Source organism: Ctenopharyngodon idella, chromosome 24 (assembly GCF_019924925.1).
Source record: "Ctenopharyngodon idella isolate HZGC_01 chromosome 24, HZGC01, whole genome shotgun sequence".
Classification (NCBI taxonomy): Eukaryota; Metazoa; Chordata; class Actinopteri; order Cypriniformes; family Xenocyprididae; genus Ctenopharyngodon; species Ctenopharyngodon idella.
The window spans coordinates 21,684,339-21,702,441 of NC_067243.1; the positions used below are offsets into that span (position 1 = coordinate 21,684,339).

At 37.0% G+C, this 18,103-nt stretch overlaps 1 protein-coding gene across 3 annotated transcripts in view; it reads left to right on the forward strand.

Annotated features, from left to right (window-relative positions):
- The window catches only part of brsk2a (BR serine/threonine kinase 2a), a 243,918-nt gene that overhangs the window by 160,484 nt on the left and 65,331 nt on the right, over nucleotides 1-18,103 (forward strand). For all 3 annotated transcript variants that reach the window (XM_051883873.1, XM_051883875.1, XM_051883874.1), the window contains exons 3-4: nucleotides 8,093-8,178; nucleotides 16,572-16,712. In XM_051883873.1, the coding sequence (XP_051739833.1) occupies nucleotides 8,093-8,178; nucleotides 16,572-16,712 (227 nt within the window). The remainder of the gene's footprint in view (nucleotides 1-8,092; nucleotides 8,179-16,571; nucleotides 16,713-18,103) is intronic.

Below are 18,103 nucleotides of genomic sequence, written 5' to 3' on the forward strand. Positions count from 1 at the left end.
CTCATAATAAAAGCGGGGCAGTCTCGATGCACATGCGGTGCGGCGTGCTCATTTTTCCAGGCATGCCTATGCTACGCCGAGATAAAAACATCTCAACTTTTCAGAATGCCGCAAGTGCACCGCAGGTCATGTGACAAGAACCAATTAATCAGTTTTTAGATGCGATATGTGAACAACCCCTTAAGGCATTAATATGTGCTTTATAAGTACTAATAAACAGCTAATAAGCAACTAGTTAAAAGTGACAGTTGTTCCCCATCCAAGTGTTACCAAAAATGTTTCTGGAATTGAGCAAATATGCAAGCGCACATACTTTCGAGTTGGCATGTTCCCATTGAGCTACTGCCATTGAGATGAATGGTACTGTAACACTTACGGATAGATTTTTCTATGTTTAATAGACATCCTCAGCCTGACTTAATTTGCTTTTATCGAGTAGTCCTCAACAGTACAGATTTCTCCTCCCACTGGCTTCCCTCAACCCCCTGAGTGCGGTTTATGCTCAGTAGAGATCCAGTGGCACATCCTTGTGTTGAATGACATTCCACTCAGCCAAATTCCCTGCTTGGCTCTTCTGACTGGCTTTGGATCAGCCATTCAGTGAGTTTTGATGTGGTGCCACGTTTGTCAAGATGGCTTTGTCCGGGATTTCCGTGGTTGTTCCAACGCTCTCTTCAGCCATTGGCCAGATTGTTTATTCCCTGAATAGTCATCACATCTGTATGCCTGATTAAAACAGCAAGTGAAGGACTTTAACGCAGTGTTGAGCAGGTGATATCAGGTCATGAAGCCAAATAAATCAGGTATTTACCAGAATACAGAGGCTAGTTATAATAGATGGGTTTGCATTGCATAGAAACGTAATTTTTTTTTTTGCAGAGGCTATTTAACCTATATATATATATATATATAAAAAACAGTATGTAATATACTACTATACACTGAGGTGCAAGTAGTATTTGCCACTATTGGCACTAAGTATAAATACCATCTAACAACTATTTATACTTTGTACAAATAGCATCTAATTACTATTTACGCTTAGTGCAAAGAAAATACTGCTATTTTCACTTAGTGTAAATAGAATCTGTCACTATTTGCACTTAGTGCCGCTGCCACACTTTATTCCTACTGTTAAATACTCATTTACTTTTGATATATTTTCTTCGTTTTTATTGAAAACTCTCCAAGCTGATATGCGATGGGGAAAGAGAGAGAAGAATGAGTTCGGAAAACGATGGATTCAAACTTGTCAAAAACACGTCAAAAGCTAACACCAACCGTTAGCACAGGCATTTCTTTTCTAATTTTGTCTGGAATCAATCAGACATTAGTGGGCAGAGTTAATGTAAATAGCATGTGCCAACAAGGTGGGCTATTTGCAAATAGACACATCATTATTTTTTATGCCACATAGCAAGGCCGAATGTGTTTCCATGGCTTTCACACTTTGTCAACATGCAACAGCATTTCAGAATTATTATTGGCACAATCCCCTCATGGAGCAACCTGGGTTTAAGTGCTTTTCTGAAGGGAACAGTGATGGTTGTTCTGCTTATAGTGAACAAACCAACTGTGGGCTGAAGAATTGGGGGTTTCTCATATATACACTGCTCAAAAAAATTAAAGGAACACTTTAGAGAATAGCATCAAGTCAGTTAAACTCCTGGGATATTGATCTGGTCAGTTAAGTAGCAGAGTAGCATGAGGTGATACCTGGACAAAGGTTGCATAGGCAGTCCATGCCCGACGTCCTCTAGTGGGCTCTGTGCTCACTGCCCGGCACCGTGGATCTTGATTGGCATTTGCCATTTAACACAAGAATTGTCCATACAAACTATTATCATTTTGAGTTGCTGCAATGAAATTTCACCAAAATGGACAAGCCTGCTGCATCATTTTTTCACTTTGATTTTCAGGGTGTCTTTGAATTGAGTCCTCTGTAGGTTAATTTAATTTGCATTTCCATCAAACGATGTGGCATCCTTTCATTCCTAACACATTTACCCAGTCCATATCAGTATAGATATCCAACATGATATTTTTCCCCATTGAGATCTGATGTGTTTTCAAAGTGTTCTTTTAATTTTTTCGAGCAGTGTGTATATAAGGAGGCACACAACTGTTCAAAAGTTTGGGGTCAGTATTTTTTTTTTTTTTTTTTATGAAATTGGTACTTTTTTCAGCAAAGATACATTAAATTGATCAAAAACAACAGTAAAGACATTTATAATGTTACAAAAGATTTCTATTTCATATATATGCAGGTTTTTTTTTTTTTTTTACTTTCTATTCATCAAATAATCCTTAAAAAATGTATCATGGTTTGCACAAAAACATTGTTATAAAAATATTGGAAATGTTTCTTGAACAGCAAATCAGTATAATAGAATGATTTCTGAAAGATCATGTGACAAAACTATGATTTAACTGTGCATTTAGGATACATAAAACATTAACTATGAATTTAACATAAGCGAGACAAAGGAGACAGTCCTTTTATTCCAAAAATGTCATTTCCATAGAATGTTTTCAAACATGTGATGTGGTGGAATCAACACTATGGTCAGAATTTCTACTACACTGTAAAAAAAAAAAAAAAAAATTCCCGTAAAATTTACGGTAAAAAAACGGCAGCAGAACTTTACCGTAAAAAATAAGGTAGCAACGTTTTAGGTTTTATGGGACAGCTGTCTATTTTACAGTTCAAAACCGTATAATTTATAGGTTTATATTGAATAATTACGGTTCATAACTGTTTATTTTACACACTATAAAAATATTCTGTTAAATTTACTGTAAAAAAAAAAACAGTATTTCATTAACTGATATAATGTTAATTTACCAACCTATTGAAGTGCTAATATCTGTTTTGTACCTTCGTAATACACTGACAACCACCAATCACAGTGGTGATGAGAGTCACATGATGAATCCAAGTTCATCACAAGAAGCTTTTCCACAAGCTGAGAAGGACAATACTAATATATAGAAGGTGCACACAGTGTCATTCACACAAACACTAAACACCATCATGGTAACACATGAAATTTTAAAAATGCAATAAACATGAATTTAACAACATTAGATGTAACATAAAACCCTAATGTACATAACTGATTTTACAGACTTTTGAACGTTTTCTTTGAATGAATTTGTGTTTTGTGTTTGTGAACAATGTTGCCATACATGATTCAAGATGCAATTTTTTTGTAAATCATTGGCTGTCCTTTGAAGAGTCAATGGAAAACGAGGTCCAAGTCAAGCTAAAGAGTTACTGTTAACTGAAGTTAACTGAAGCTTGAAGTTTGACTCCATAAATTTCAAAGTGTTATAGAGTCACTTGAGCAGTCTTTACTGTAGTATAGTGTGTTTGGGTGAGCGTAAGTAATTCAGGGGGGTTTGAGAACGTGACCAAAGTGCTGCTGTGGAACATTAGGGTCAGGTGGGTTCAGGAAATATAGTCTACGTCCCCATCCTCTGTTCTGATTTGCAGTGGCAGGTGTGCATGCTAGGAATATTCCAGAAGACAGTGATGTAAATCAAAGACGATTGTCTTGCTTACAACTGGCACAATCTTAGGTTCAGTCTCTGACTTATGAGCTGTTTTTTACGAAGTGCTTACGATTTTAAGATTTTCGCTGGTTCCCTGTCAGGTCAGAGAGATCCTTCATATAGACTAGCTATATAAGTCAGCATAAGCTTGATTCAGTGAGAATCTATGTTTATCTGTGGGAATCAAATTAGAGAAGCATAGTTTGTTCAATAGAATGACAAGTATGCTTTGCTTTCAGACTTGTGCTGTGTACTATTCCTGAAGAATTCTGCAAAGGTGTGCTCTTCCTGACACGGGGCTCCGAACTCGGAGGTTTTTTGCTGATCTGTGATCATTTTTCATTTTACATTTATGAAACCACTCAGTTCAGCAGCCTAGCTGCGATGTGTTTAAGTTGTGATTTGACTGCTCCCAAACACTGCTGTATCAGTTCAAAATTGAAGTAGTGAATCAAAAACATACAGCGCAACTATAGTAGTCAACATTTGAAGTGGATCAAAATCTTTCATCAAAGTTGTCTTAAAACCTTCTACTTAGGACAACTTTGATGAGCTTTTTTGATCCACATCAAATGTTGACTACTGTAGTTTAATCCCATTCTCGAATGAATGAGAATTATGAGCTGGTTCTTTTTAGTGAAGCAAAAACATACAACACGACCAGTACAGTCAGATTCCTGAAAAAATGACTCTGAGTCATTTCTTTTAGTGGATTAGGGTACGTTTACATGACAACAATGTACTAAAAACAACAAATTTTCCTTTGCTTTTTTTGAAGTTTCGCGTACAGACGACAGCATTGTCAAAACGATCCGTTCACACTGATCCACGAAAACACTGTATTATGCTGCCCGGCCAGTAGTTGGCGACTTTGTTATTTTGGCTGTCAAGTATTTTCGCATTCCTGTAGACTGAACATGTAATACGCATGTGCATGACGTCACGGTTTTCACAAATTCACGTTTTTGTATTTTACACTGAGATGATAAGGGTTCCAGTTTTCAAAAGTTTGCGTTTTCAGGCCCCCAAAACGCCATTGTCGTATAAATGAACAGCCAAAACTCATAAAGTTGTTTTTTGTTGTTGTTGTTGTTGAAAACCTTGTCGTGTAAAGGCCCCCTTAGAAACAGCTTGATCTTTCAACTAACTGTGAGTCTTAAATCAGACTAGGGCTGCACGATTAATCGTATTTTAATCGCGATAACGATATCGGCTTCTCTCGATTGATTACAAATAATCGTCACGATATTGGCCCGCTTGTTATTTATCCTGTAAACGTGTTTTTTCTTTGGGATATGCTTGTGGTTGCTAGATGCAAAGAGCTTAAATCCCCCAAATAGAGCTTTTCCCTTAAAAAGATATACTGTCTTCCCGGTGTTTTACTTAATCTGTGCAATCTGGCAATTATGTGCACGCGCTCCCTCTAAATGCGGAAGAAGCGCTGATGATCTGAAAACAAACATGTGCGCTGTAGTTTAGCGATCTCCACAGCGAAATTCTGCTTCATTGAAAGTGTCATACAGCCAGTCTTTGTTTCTTCACAAGCCACTTGTACTATTTGTGTGACTAAATCTGCCATGATCAAACCTTCAGCGATGAATTCCAACAAATGCAACGCGGATCTCCACCTTACTGTTTGCAGAATGCACTTTTGCAACCTATGTGACAATTCAATCGGGAAAATGAACATAGTTTGGAATTATTGGAAATAATATTAGGAGTTTCGCTGTTTTATCTTTTGAATTTCCTAAAGGTTTTACCTGTTTTCATAATGTTAATCAGTTGAAAATGATATCGCCACTGGGACATTCTAAAACGCTTAACGTGAAAAAGCTTAACGTGGCTTAATTTACTAAGACAGTATTATTAACAAACCAAACTTAGTGAACACCATACTAATAAAGCAATATGTACAGAAAAGCAGATGAGCCCAGAATATGAATGCAACACGTTTAATTAAGCCTTTTCCTCCCATAAAGAAAACGCTTAACGTGGCTTAATGGACAGTGACATTAAAATACTGTACTAATAGAACATACTATACAGAAAAATTGGTTTGTGCAGAATTTGATCTTTTAATATCACTTATAGGCTACATTAAGTGACGTTAAGCTTTTTCTTTAACGGTTTTCTATGGGAGGAAAACACTTAACGTGTAATTAAACACATTGCGTTCATATTCTGGGCTCATCTGCTTTGCTGTACAGTATGGTTTAATATGATGTTCACGGAGTTTGGTCTTTTAATATCACTGTCTTAGTACATTAAGCCACGTTAAGCATTTTAGAATGTCCCCAGCCAGGGACAGTTTATATATGTGTTATATATGTTATATATATATTTTTATATATATATATATATATATATAATTTGCAGGGTGATCTGAATCTGTGGTTTGTCTCATTCGCAAACGAATTGTGTTGCTTTAAAATCTAATGTGAATACAGACTACAAAGTGTTCACCAAAACCATGTGTTTTGTATTATTTACCATCTAACGAAGTTATCATAGTTGGTTAAATGAAGTTGGTGTGCCACCTACAGGCCTTTTGGGTGAAGTGTAGGTTGGTAAAGAATGTGCAAAATGGCATAACTACATTACCCTTTTTGATAGAATAATCGTGATTAATAATCGTGATTATAATTTTGAGCAAATTTGATTATCAGTTTAACCATTATTGTGCAGCCCTAAATCAGACTGACAATGTGTAGTTAAATTATACCCAATATGAATTTTGTTGGTAGTAATTTATAAAATAAATATATGAATGAAGTATGCTAGCACACTTTTTGTTAGTTTAGGATTGTTTACTATAGTTAAAGGTGCGGTAAGCAATTTATGAGAAACGCTGTTGATATTTGAAATCGACACCAAAACAACACCCCCACCCCCCACCCCCCCACGTGATTGCTTCGCCCCCAAAGTAACAAACATGCTATGTAACACAGGCAACCACTAACAGCTGTTGCAAGTATGGATGAATTAGTTGCATCAACAACAACAATAGCATATCTTGGTTATGTGAAAGGGTAAAAACCAATGTTACTCGCGTATCGAGCAGAAACAAAGCAACCTTGGCATTAGTTTTCAAGCCTTCCCGTTCTCTAAAGACTCTCCAGCGCTGGAAAGCTTCTCCAATATAATCACGCAGGTCCTAAAGCTTTTGTCTGATCATAACCCTTCTTCCAATTATATTCCTCTGACCATTTCAAATATTTTTTGGTAATATTGCACTATATCTTGCAATATATATTGCAATGTATCTTTCTTTTTAATCTTTCTACCAATGTCCTGCTTGCTTGCTCACTCTCTCTCCTCCTCCATCATGAGTGGATACGCCTACTGCTGAGTGGCTACATACATTTTATTTACACAGCCAGGACTATGTACAAATACAGTATTTTTTTTCCAGCTCGCACATAGAACAGACATCTAGCAAATATTCACAAATGAGTATGAACAACTGTTTGGTTACATTTATAGACAGGAAACTAATTGTTGTTATATAGCTCAACACGTTTAGTCTTTTTGTGTAAATCTAATTTTCTTGATTTTTTTGCAAGTACCATGCTTTACCATGTCTCAGAGAAAAACACTATTTTGTGAAGTAGCTAACATAGCATAATCAGATGCAGCTTTATTTTTAGTAACAGTAATACAGAATTTTCTCCATCATACAATACGCTTTAAAATTAATCCTGCATCCAGCATTTAATATGATTTTCTAAAGTCGATCTGTCTTACTGCAGTGTGCAACAAGTGTCTCATAGCAGCCACCGAGCGAACACACAGAGTAATGTTATAACATTATTTTCAACACACTCAAATGTATCTAATATGATAAACAGCTGCGTTACCTCATACTCATGACCGAAAAAGCGGAAGCAGCGCCGGCGACTGCGGGATAATAAAAGTTCCGCTGCTCACGGCGTGTGTTGCGCAATCGCTTCAGCGGCCTCGTTCAGCTCCCACAACACTCGGTCCTGCTCTACTTCATACTACAGTAATGTTAATAATTGCATCCATGAATATGATTTCTTCCCGAGTCCTCTCGCGATTATTTCCACCGGCTGTGAGGTGAAGACCACATGTCCCAAGATTCCGCGCTCAAACTTGGCGTCATCAAGCTACGCCTTTGTTTTGAATAGGCCTCTAGCAACCTCTAGCATACAGAAAATGTTACATATTGCACCTTTAAGGCTAATTATTGGATTACAGTGCCTCTAAAAAAACTGTCGTTATTCCAACAAAAGACTGAAAAATACACCTTTTGCGAGAATTGTTTTACATTGAATTATCATTAAAATGATCAGATATGCAATTCTATTGTCAAATGATCAGTTTTACAAACATTTATTCCTTACAAGTACTAAAAGAATCATAAATGAAGCCATTAAGGAACTGGAATTGTTACGAGGAACCTGAACCGTTAAATTATTTACGTTCCCATGCTTAGTTGTGATGCATTAAAATTAATTTTTGTTGTTGTTTTTTGCTGTGAGTTCAATATTTTTTCTTATTTCTTATTTCTCCACAGGTGGAGCGAGAGATCGCCATCTTGAAGCTAATAGAACACCCACATGTATTAAAGTTGCACGACGTCTACGAAAATAAGAAATATTTGTAAGTATTATAATAATTTTGATTAAAGTAAAATATTGCTGTGCTTATATGTATTGATTTCTAGTGTTTTTATTAGATATTAAAACTTACTAATAATACAATTATTAAATAAAATATATAATAATAATAATAATAATAAATACATTTATGATCTTAGGCTGTATGTAAATGATAAATGAGTTTCTCATACATCCTAAGATGCAAACGGTAACCATTTTTGAGCATGTACCATGGTGGAACCGTAGTTTAGTTTGAAGTACCACATCAAAGTACCATGGACGCAGTTCTTTTTGTAAGGGCACTTATTTTTTTAATATACTTTCTATATTTATACTTATTTTGCAATTGTTTAATATGACTACAATTGCTAACCCAAAATGTGAGAGTGTTTAGCAAAAACAAAGTTTGGTGGTGTGTATAGCCTGAAAGTTTGGCAGAAATGCAAGTGTAAATGTGTTTGATCATAAAAGGTTTTAGACGAGGGATTCTGCTGGTGCTAAAACACTCTTAATGAAGAACGTGTGAAGCAGCCTGTTAGTCACAGCAGTTTGAGAGCTGCTAATGGGGCCACGACTCATCCTTCATGTAAACACCATGATAATTCACTTAGCATTTTTTGGCATCAACAAATCTTCCTAAAAATGATTTCTGTTTACCTCATCATTCACTTGTTTATATTTTCTCTGGTTTTGAAGCACGGCATGAGTTTAATATTTTACATCTCTTGGTATCATGGTAGTACTGTGATTTTTTTTAATTTTTTAGCATTCTTACTATGCATATGAGCCAAAACATTATGACCACCTGCCTAATATGCTATTGGTCCGCCTCGTGCTGCCAAAACAGAGCCGACCCGCCGAGGCATGGACTCTACAAGACCCTTGAATGTGACGTTAGCAGCAGATCCTTCAAGTCCTGTAGGTTGCGAGGTGGAGTCACCGTGGATCAAAGTTGTTGGTCCAGCACATCCCACAGATGCTCAATAGGATTGAGATCTGGGGAATTTGGAGGCCAGGACAACACCTTGAACTCTTCATCATGTTCCTCAAACCATTCCTGAACAATGTGTGCAGTGTGGCAGGGCGCATTATCCTGCTGAAAGAGACACTTTCACCAGGGAACACCACTGTCATGAAGGGGTGTACCTGGTCTACAACAATGTTTAGGAAGGAGGCATGTGTCAAATTTACATCCACATGAATGGTCGGACCCAGGGTTTCCCAGCAGAACATTGACCAGAGCACCACACTCCCTCCACCGGCTTGTCATTGTCCCACAGTGCGTCCTGGTGCCATCACACTCCCTCCATCGGCTTCCCCAGGTAAACGGCACGCATGTACACAGCCATCCATGTGATGTAAAAGAAAACTGGACTCAATGAACCAAGCAACCTTCTTCCACTCCTCCAAAGTCCAGTTCAGAGGCTCGTATGCCCATTGTAGCCACTTTCAACAGTGGACTGATGTCATCATAGGCACTCTGATTGGTCTGCAGCTATTCATCCCCATACGCAGCAGAGTAACCATAATTAAAATTTGTGTGCCACAGTAGACCTTCTGTTGGCTCGGACCAGATGGGAAAGCCTTCGGTACCCTCGTGCATCGATGATCCTTGGGCGCCCAACCTCCTCAGACACTGTTGGTAAATTCTCACCACTGCTGACGGGGAGCAACACACAAGCCTCTGACCTAGTCGCCTTGCCATAACAATTTGGCCCTTGTCAAAGTCGCTTGGATCTTTATTCCTGCCCATTTCTCCTGCATCAAAGACGTTGATTACAAGAACTGATTGTTTGCTTACCATCCAAACTATCTAGACCTTAATATGTGGCCTTGTTAGGATATGATCAACGATTTTCGCTTCACCTGTGACTGGTCATAATGTTTTGGCTCATCAGTGTACCATCATTCTACGCCAGGGGTTGGCAACCTTTTTGTCAGTGAAGTGCCATTTATAGGTTTCCTATTTAATCACTGTTTAATCACTTTTTAAAAAAAATTCAATAAAATCCTATAAGTTTGTTCATTTTCAGGTTTAAATTAGACTTTCAATAACAGATTTCCAATATGACCCTATACTGAACCCCACTACTCGTGAGCAGAGCTTGCCCATCACCATCATTGTGTTTAATAGGATTCTATGTACTTATTTCAATATCTCCAAAATACATAGCATTAACTTTTATGAAAGCTAAGCACAACAAAAACAGCAGAACAAACTGTAAGCTGGCAATCAAACTGACTTAAAGGTATAGTTCACCCAAAAATTATCCCATGATTTACTCACCCTCAAGCCATCCAAGGTGTATATGATCTTCTTTCAGACGAACACAATCAGAGTTATATTATAAAATATCCTGGCTCTTCTAAACTTTATAATGGTAGTGAAGGGGGTGTGAGATTTTGAAGTCCAAAAAAGTGTGTCCATTCATCATAAAAGTAATCCATACGACTAAATGGGGTTAATAAAGGCCTTTTGAAATGAAGCGATGGGTTTTTGTAAGAAAAATATCCATATTTAAAACTTTATAAACTAAAATAACTAGCTTCTGGCAGATGGCCTATGTAAGTCGACTTGCGCCAAAAGAGTAACTTCTTACCCGACGTAGTATGTAGGAGTAACGTAAGCTTAGACGTCTCTCGTGGTTCAAACAAATAGGACTGGGCTACAAACTCAAGCTCCTCTTCTCTTATATTGAAATCCTCTGACATTTCTCCTTAAAAATTCTTGTTTTATAGTTAGTGACGGGTGTTTTGTTTTGCTCTGTCCTCTACATTTCTGCGTTTGTCAATACATCATGCATCTTGTCAGGGGTTACTCTTCCACCGTTACTTGACTTGTATAGGCTGCGTAGCTAGTTAACTGCGTAGTTAACTGTATAGCTAGTTATTTTATTTTATAAAGATTTAAATATGGATATTTTTCTTATAAAAACCCATTGCTTCGCCTTTATTAACCCCCTGGAGCCGTGTGGATTACTTTTATGATGGATGGATGCACTTTTTTGGAACGCCATTCACTCCCATTATAAAGCTTGGAAGAGCCAGGATATTTTATAATTTTATATATTTTATAATATAACTCCGATTGTGTTAATCTGAAAGAAGATAGTCATATACACCTAGGATGGCTTGAGGGTGAGTAAATCATGGGATAAATTTCATTTTGGGGTGAACTATCCATTTAACTTTCAGCACTGAAATGCTTTTCTTACTTAGAGTTTTTGTCTTGTTTCTAGTCCAAATGTCTAAAAATTCTTAAATCAAGAGACATTTTCTAGACAAGTAAAAATGCCAGTGGGGTAAGCAAAATAATCTTGTTTCAAACCAAAAACAAGATCATTTTGCTTACCCCATTGGCAGATTATTTTGCTTGTTTTAAGGAAAAACTCACTTAATTTTGACTTATTTTTTCTGAAAACAAGACAATAATTTTACTTGTCTACAAAATGCTTCTTGATTTAAGTATTTTTTTTTTAGATATTTTTAGATATAGACTGGAAACAAGACAAAAAAATCTAAGTAAGAAAAGCACTTTTTGCAGTGAGCAGCTTGTGATGCACAGCAGTCGTGCTAATGGTTTTGTCAGATCTGCGCACTTCCATTGACTTGAGCAGTTTAATTCTCACACTTTAATAGTATTTATAACTCCAAACTTAATAAAACAAGCTGTGTTGCTATGAGGAATAATTACATCAAAATGTAGATCTGTATGCAGGTGTGAGGTACTTTATGTAAATTAAATACAAACACCTCTCTCGCTTTTGCTTACATTCCAGCGATTACCCCTCCACGTTGCATAGGTTGCAGACCCCTGTTCTATACTACATAACATATCACAGTGTTATGGTATTACCACTTTTTTTTAGTACAGCTGCCAGGTAATGCCAGTAGGTGGCGATAAGTGATTCATTGACTCATTCACTCATCCGTTTTTTTTAAACACTGATTCATTCAGAGATTAAACGCAGACGCTCAGAGATATTGCCTATCGATCTATTTTGGCTAATGGAGCAAATAGGACAAAATAAATGGCAATATACTATAAAAAGTAAGTTTCTCAGCATTAAGTTGTGCATTGAGCAGTTGTGTAAAACAATCTCACACTCGCGATCGTGCTGTTGGTTGAGCGTTAGAGAACGCAATGACAGTGATGGGAACAGAACAATAATTTTAATGGCTTGACATTTAGTTTACTAGTTAAAAAAGAAAGAATTGAGTAAAGGTTAATCTAACCGACTGTGACACCAAGCTGCTGGCATCTAACACAGATACATACCACTCACTTGGCTTGGAAGAGAAACTCACACATTCACAAATGTTGTTTAATTATGAATAGTTTATGACACTGACTTGTTTTTTTTAGACTGTAGTGTGAGTGTATTTGAAGGCAGTTTCTCCACAGAAACTTAAATGTGCTGTTCGTTCAGGCTCTCTAGTCCTCCAAACTTTTCCTGACAATCTTTCAAAAACAGCCTAATTTCAAACCGTACCAGCATGTTATCGTCAAGGAGACTTAACAAAACTAAAACCCACTAAAAGTTTTATCGTGTTTACTTTCTGGGTATCCCTTTTATCTTCACACTCACCTTCCATTGTGCGCTCTTGGTTCACACACTTGGACAATGTAGAACGGAAGCTGTCAGCCACGTATTTCACTGCCTTGTACAACCTCCAACCAAAGAGAATCACTCTAGACTCTGTTTGCTTGTTTAGATGAATATCCCCCATGCTTGGAGATGAAATTGTCTATTCTCTTTGAGACTTCAAGGTTCTTTGAAAATTGTCTTAAGAAAAACATTAGTTCTTTCAGTGAGGTTTCATTATAGACTCCATTAAATCTAAATCCATGTCTGTTTGCTTTGATGCTATCCGCTTTATATGCTACTGTTCTCCTAAATGTTTACAAACTGAAATGTTTACATTTAAAAATGGACCTAAAATATTGATGACTCATGGTTGTGAAGGGAACTTTAATTCTTAACTTTAATTTTTAATTCTAACATATCTAACATTTCTTTTTCTTGCAGGAATAACGTTTATATGCTTTTGAATACTAAATGCCCTTGAGCCAAACACTTGAGCCAAAATTACTGTGTGTCTGAATATAACAAAAGAGGAAACAATACTAGACAGGTGTCTAACCTCATAATCAAGGAATCCAAATTTGCTTTTACCTAGTAACAAAGAATTATACGTATGTAGAACCAATCAAATTGGAGAAAAATGATGTAATGAATCATGTCACCTTTGCCATGCTCCTATTCTTTAATAACTGTTGTGCGCTCCTTGTCGGGGGTAATTATCTGAAATTGGTCCGAGTTCCTCAGGCCGTGCTTAAAACATATTGAAGGGCATTTTCTGGAGTCTGTCTGGTTAATGCTGCACAGCAGGTTAGTGGAACACTAGAGATCTTATTCCTAAGTGATAATGTTCATAGGGGGCGAGACGTCATCCGACTCAGCAAGATGTCAACTAGGAGATGCGCTAGAGGATAAATTTGTAAGCGTCGATTAGGAGGCACCCTAGGTTAACTTAAAGGGATAGTTCACCCAAAAATGAAAATTATCTCATGATTTACTCCCCCTCAAGCCATTCTAGGTGTATATGACTATATTCTTTCAGACGAACACAATCAGAGTTATATTAAAAATATCCTTGCTCTTCCAGGCTTTATAATGGTAGTGAATGGGGTGTGAGATTTTCAAGCCCAAAAAAGCACATCCATCCATCATAAAAGTAATCCGTACAGCTCCATGGGGTTAATAAAGGCCTTCTGAAGAGAAGTGATGCGTTTTTGTAAGAAAAATATCCATATTATAAACTTTATAAACTGTAATAACTAGCTTCCAGCAGATGACCGTACGCATCGATTTATGACAAAAGAGTAATCTCTGACTCGACACAACGCATTGATGAACACGGAAGCGCAGAGGATAGAGGAAAACAAAACAAAAAGAAACATTTTTAAAATGCCGGAGGATTTCGATATAAGAGAAGAGGAGCTTGAGTTTGTTGCCCAGCCCTATTTGAACAGCGAGAGGCGTCTTAAGGTTATGCTACTCCTACATCTACGTCATTCATCGCATCGGAAGTTACTCTTTAGTCGATTTGCGTAGGCCGTCTGCCGGAAGCTAGTTATTATAGTTTTTAAATTTGGATATTTTTCTTACAAAAACCCATCGCTTCACTTCAGAAGACCTTTATTACCCCCCTGGTGCCGTATGGATTACTTTTATGATGAATGGATTCACTTTTTTGGGCTTCAAAATCTTATGCCCCCATCTCTACCATTATCAAGATTGGAAGAGCAAGGATAACCTGTGAAGTTCCACTCTGACCTGTTCTGGTCGGAATTATGCAACACTATCAATTGCAAATTCATCAGTCAACACCATTGCAGAGTATTTTCTCCTTAAAACTGCAGTGTACCAAGGACAGTATCAAAAACTAGGTTTCAATCCACCCATTTCCTACCGTCACAAACATGTAACCAATCCCGTCAACATGCAGGGCTTTTCTCCACTGACTTTCTATGATGTTCAAAGCATTTATAAGGATGCTGATTTTTAGCTGTCTATTAGCAGCTGTCTACTCTGAGATGAGATGGCGAATGGGAACATGGTTTGTGAAACAGTAGCAACACATTATCAGCTATTTGATAATGTAGTCAAGCCAAAGGCTAATCATATCGATTACCGTTACATGTCCGAAGTTGTAGAGAGCGATGCATAAAATGCATTACCATTCAAATTAGGGCTGTCAATGTTAACGTGTTAAGCATGCAAATAATTAAAAATCATTAATGGATTTAAATAATTTAACGCAAATAAATTAATGAAGTAAGCGAAATTGCGTCATTAACGTAATTTACGTCACGCAGTTAGATGATCTTGGGAGTCGGGAGTTTATCACACTGAGCATCTACAATAGCGCAAGCAACTGTAACCCAGGTAGGTGGAAATTTCTATTCTAACCCTTTAACCTGTTTCACTTCTCAGTTTGTGAACATATCATTTTAAGCTGCTAAACTCCGTGAAAGTTTCCAGGTGAATGATCCTGTAAGCAAATACATTCAAACAATCAAAACAGTGCTAATGTAAGGGAAACCAGGTTTATTACATCAGAGATGGCAGAGAAAACAGTGACTCGCTGCCTGTGTTCAATGAATTGTTCAATTCAGTGTCTATATAGCTTTAAAACAAGAGATCTTTGTGAAATACAGACAGATATGTCAAAACATCCCACCGCTGTAAGGCCAGATGATACACAAACTACATTTCTTGGCTGGATAAAGCAAACCAGTGTCTCGCTAGTAAAGTTTTCATGAATGCGAATTGTAATCAAGGTAAAGATGATTGCGGTGATCTACAGGAGTCGTACAGTAAGCACGTGAGTCCGTTATATTGATGAGCAAATAAACCATGTGCGCTCTTGTATTTATGCACAAACACATTTCAGTACATTTACCTTGTATCCACACACATTCAGGTTAGTGTTTTTATCTGTCATGTGTATGTTGCTGTGTTTAGTAATTCTGAATGGATCCGTCTAATGTAATATATATGCAGTCAGGTCAAGGTGGGTGGTATATGGTTTTTTTGGGCATCTCCATGTGGTCCTGTTCACATACTGTACACTGAATTCTGAAAAGTTTTGTTCTGTAATGTTTGTGTGTATGTTTTGGTGTGCATAAATTTGTGAATTATGACTCCATATATCATTTGGTTATGATGTGTCCTTTGGAGTCTCCAAGTGTCCTTTTTTGGAAAGACACTAAATTTACCTTGAAAAAAGCTTACGGAAAATACAGTTTTGTGAGAATCATCCTTCAATTCTTGACTTCGAGCAAATGATGACAAAATGAAACACATTAAACAAGATGAATGATGTATGCTTAATTTCATGATAAGTATGCGATTAATCACAATTAAAAATGTTTATGTCTATTGACAGCCTTAATTGTAATACATCTTGTAGACGACCCTGTATAACTCGTTCTTCCTCTTCTTTTTCTGAATCAGTTTCTGGTTCAAACATATATGGTTGAATTAAACCAATATTTCCACTTGTTACTGTGTAGCGTTTATTACAGTTGACCAAGTGCATCAGGTAGTCCAAGTTGATGTGATTGAGTGGAGGCAGGGACTAATTTGCATATTCAAGGAACCGCATATACTAAATGAAGCAAGGGTGTAGAGTTACAAGAAATTATTTTCACAGGAAAAAAAATTTTGTCATTTGGATTATCAAAGATGAGTTTTAAGGGATAAAATTATTGACTGCAGGGGGATTTTATAGGTTCATAAGTTATCCAGGATCTTTGATATTTCCCGCCCAAACTAAGTATGTTGGGTTCTATAATGTTATTCTCTCTCTTGTTTCTGTTTGCAGATATTTGGTTTTAGAGCACGTGTCAGGCGGCGAGCTGTTTGACTATCTGGTAAAGAAGGGCAGATTAACACCCAAAGAAGCTCGAAAGTTCTTCAGACAGATCATCTCAGCTCTGGACTTCTGCCACAGCCACTCAATATGGTGAGTGTGACCAGCCATTCCTGAACATGTTGTTGTGTTTTTATGGAAATTTTTATGGCTGTGTTCTCATATTGAGGCAAATGAAAGCATTTTTTTATTTTAGAACATTTGGTCTCCAACCTCAATCCAAATGTTTTACACACAAACAAGCTGTAAATGTGAACATTATTAGGTTTGAAATTCTCCAAAGCAGATAGAAAACACAAAATAAAGCTTATTCTAACACAAAAGCCTCAGCAATGCATCCTAAAAGCCAGTCCAGCCTAATCTTTCCCACCTTTTTCACACTTAATAGATTAGAGACGACTGGCGAGCTGGCGCAAACTCTTCCTTCTTGTGCTCGTTAAATTCATATTCATACCCCGGGGCTTTCGATTATAACCATATCAAGATATCAGACTCAAGCTCTTTTTTTCTCTCAAAAGCCATCCGAGGCAAGGCAAAGCGAGGCACGTCGCCCCTCATAGTTTCTCTTCTTGATTTATGATCAGAGCCTTCATCCGAACTGCTTTTTTGGAGGAATCGTTTGGTCTGTGGGAGGGTTCGCCATTATGAATCAAATCATGTGATCATGTGATAATCCCCTTTTTAAAATGGTCCAAATGGTGATTGAACGACCCATCCTATGTGTTTACATGTTGTTTATTATATGCCAAAAAGAATAACCACATCAATTGAAGACAAAACAATGTTTTTTTTTTTTTTACTCAAAAAAGGGAAATGAAACTGAGAGTTCATTAGCTTCGTGATAGATTTTCACACATCAGTGGCTTTTGCTCTTTTTAAACCAGCAACTCTTTATTCAATTGATTACAGTTTGTCATCACAATAAAACCGCAGCGTAACCGAATTTGTAGACATGTTTCATTTGACAAAATATCTGAAGCTGTTATTTCTGTAAGCTGGTAATTTCGTTTGTTTCTGATAATTGGTCCTGTTTGGTTCACTGAAGCATAAAGTCGGGTTATGAAAATTGGAGAAGGTGAGGGCTTAACCAACGATGTATAATGATCATGTTCTTTTACAAACATCATTAGCAGATATTGACTTTTGAACCACATCATCAGTTTTAATCGGGCCTTTTGTTTTACAAAAACCTTGTTGCAGTGAAGGAAACGTTGGAAAATGGTGTTTTATCCCTATAAATGCACTTATGCTGCTTTTTAGTCATTCTAAGAAGTTCCTACTTAAGATAAATTGACATCATGTGCGTTAAAATCATTTTGGCCGAATCCAAATGAACATGTATGGCTTTCTCTGTTTTTTCCACCTACTATTAGAGCTAATGAGACAAAATGCAAAATGAAGCGCAAAGGATGGTCATTAGAAAAGGAATTTCAGGTTTTATTGCTAAGCTTTATTACTATTCTTCATCAACAGTACATAAAATA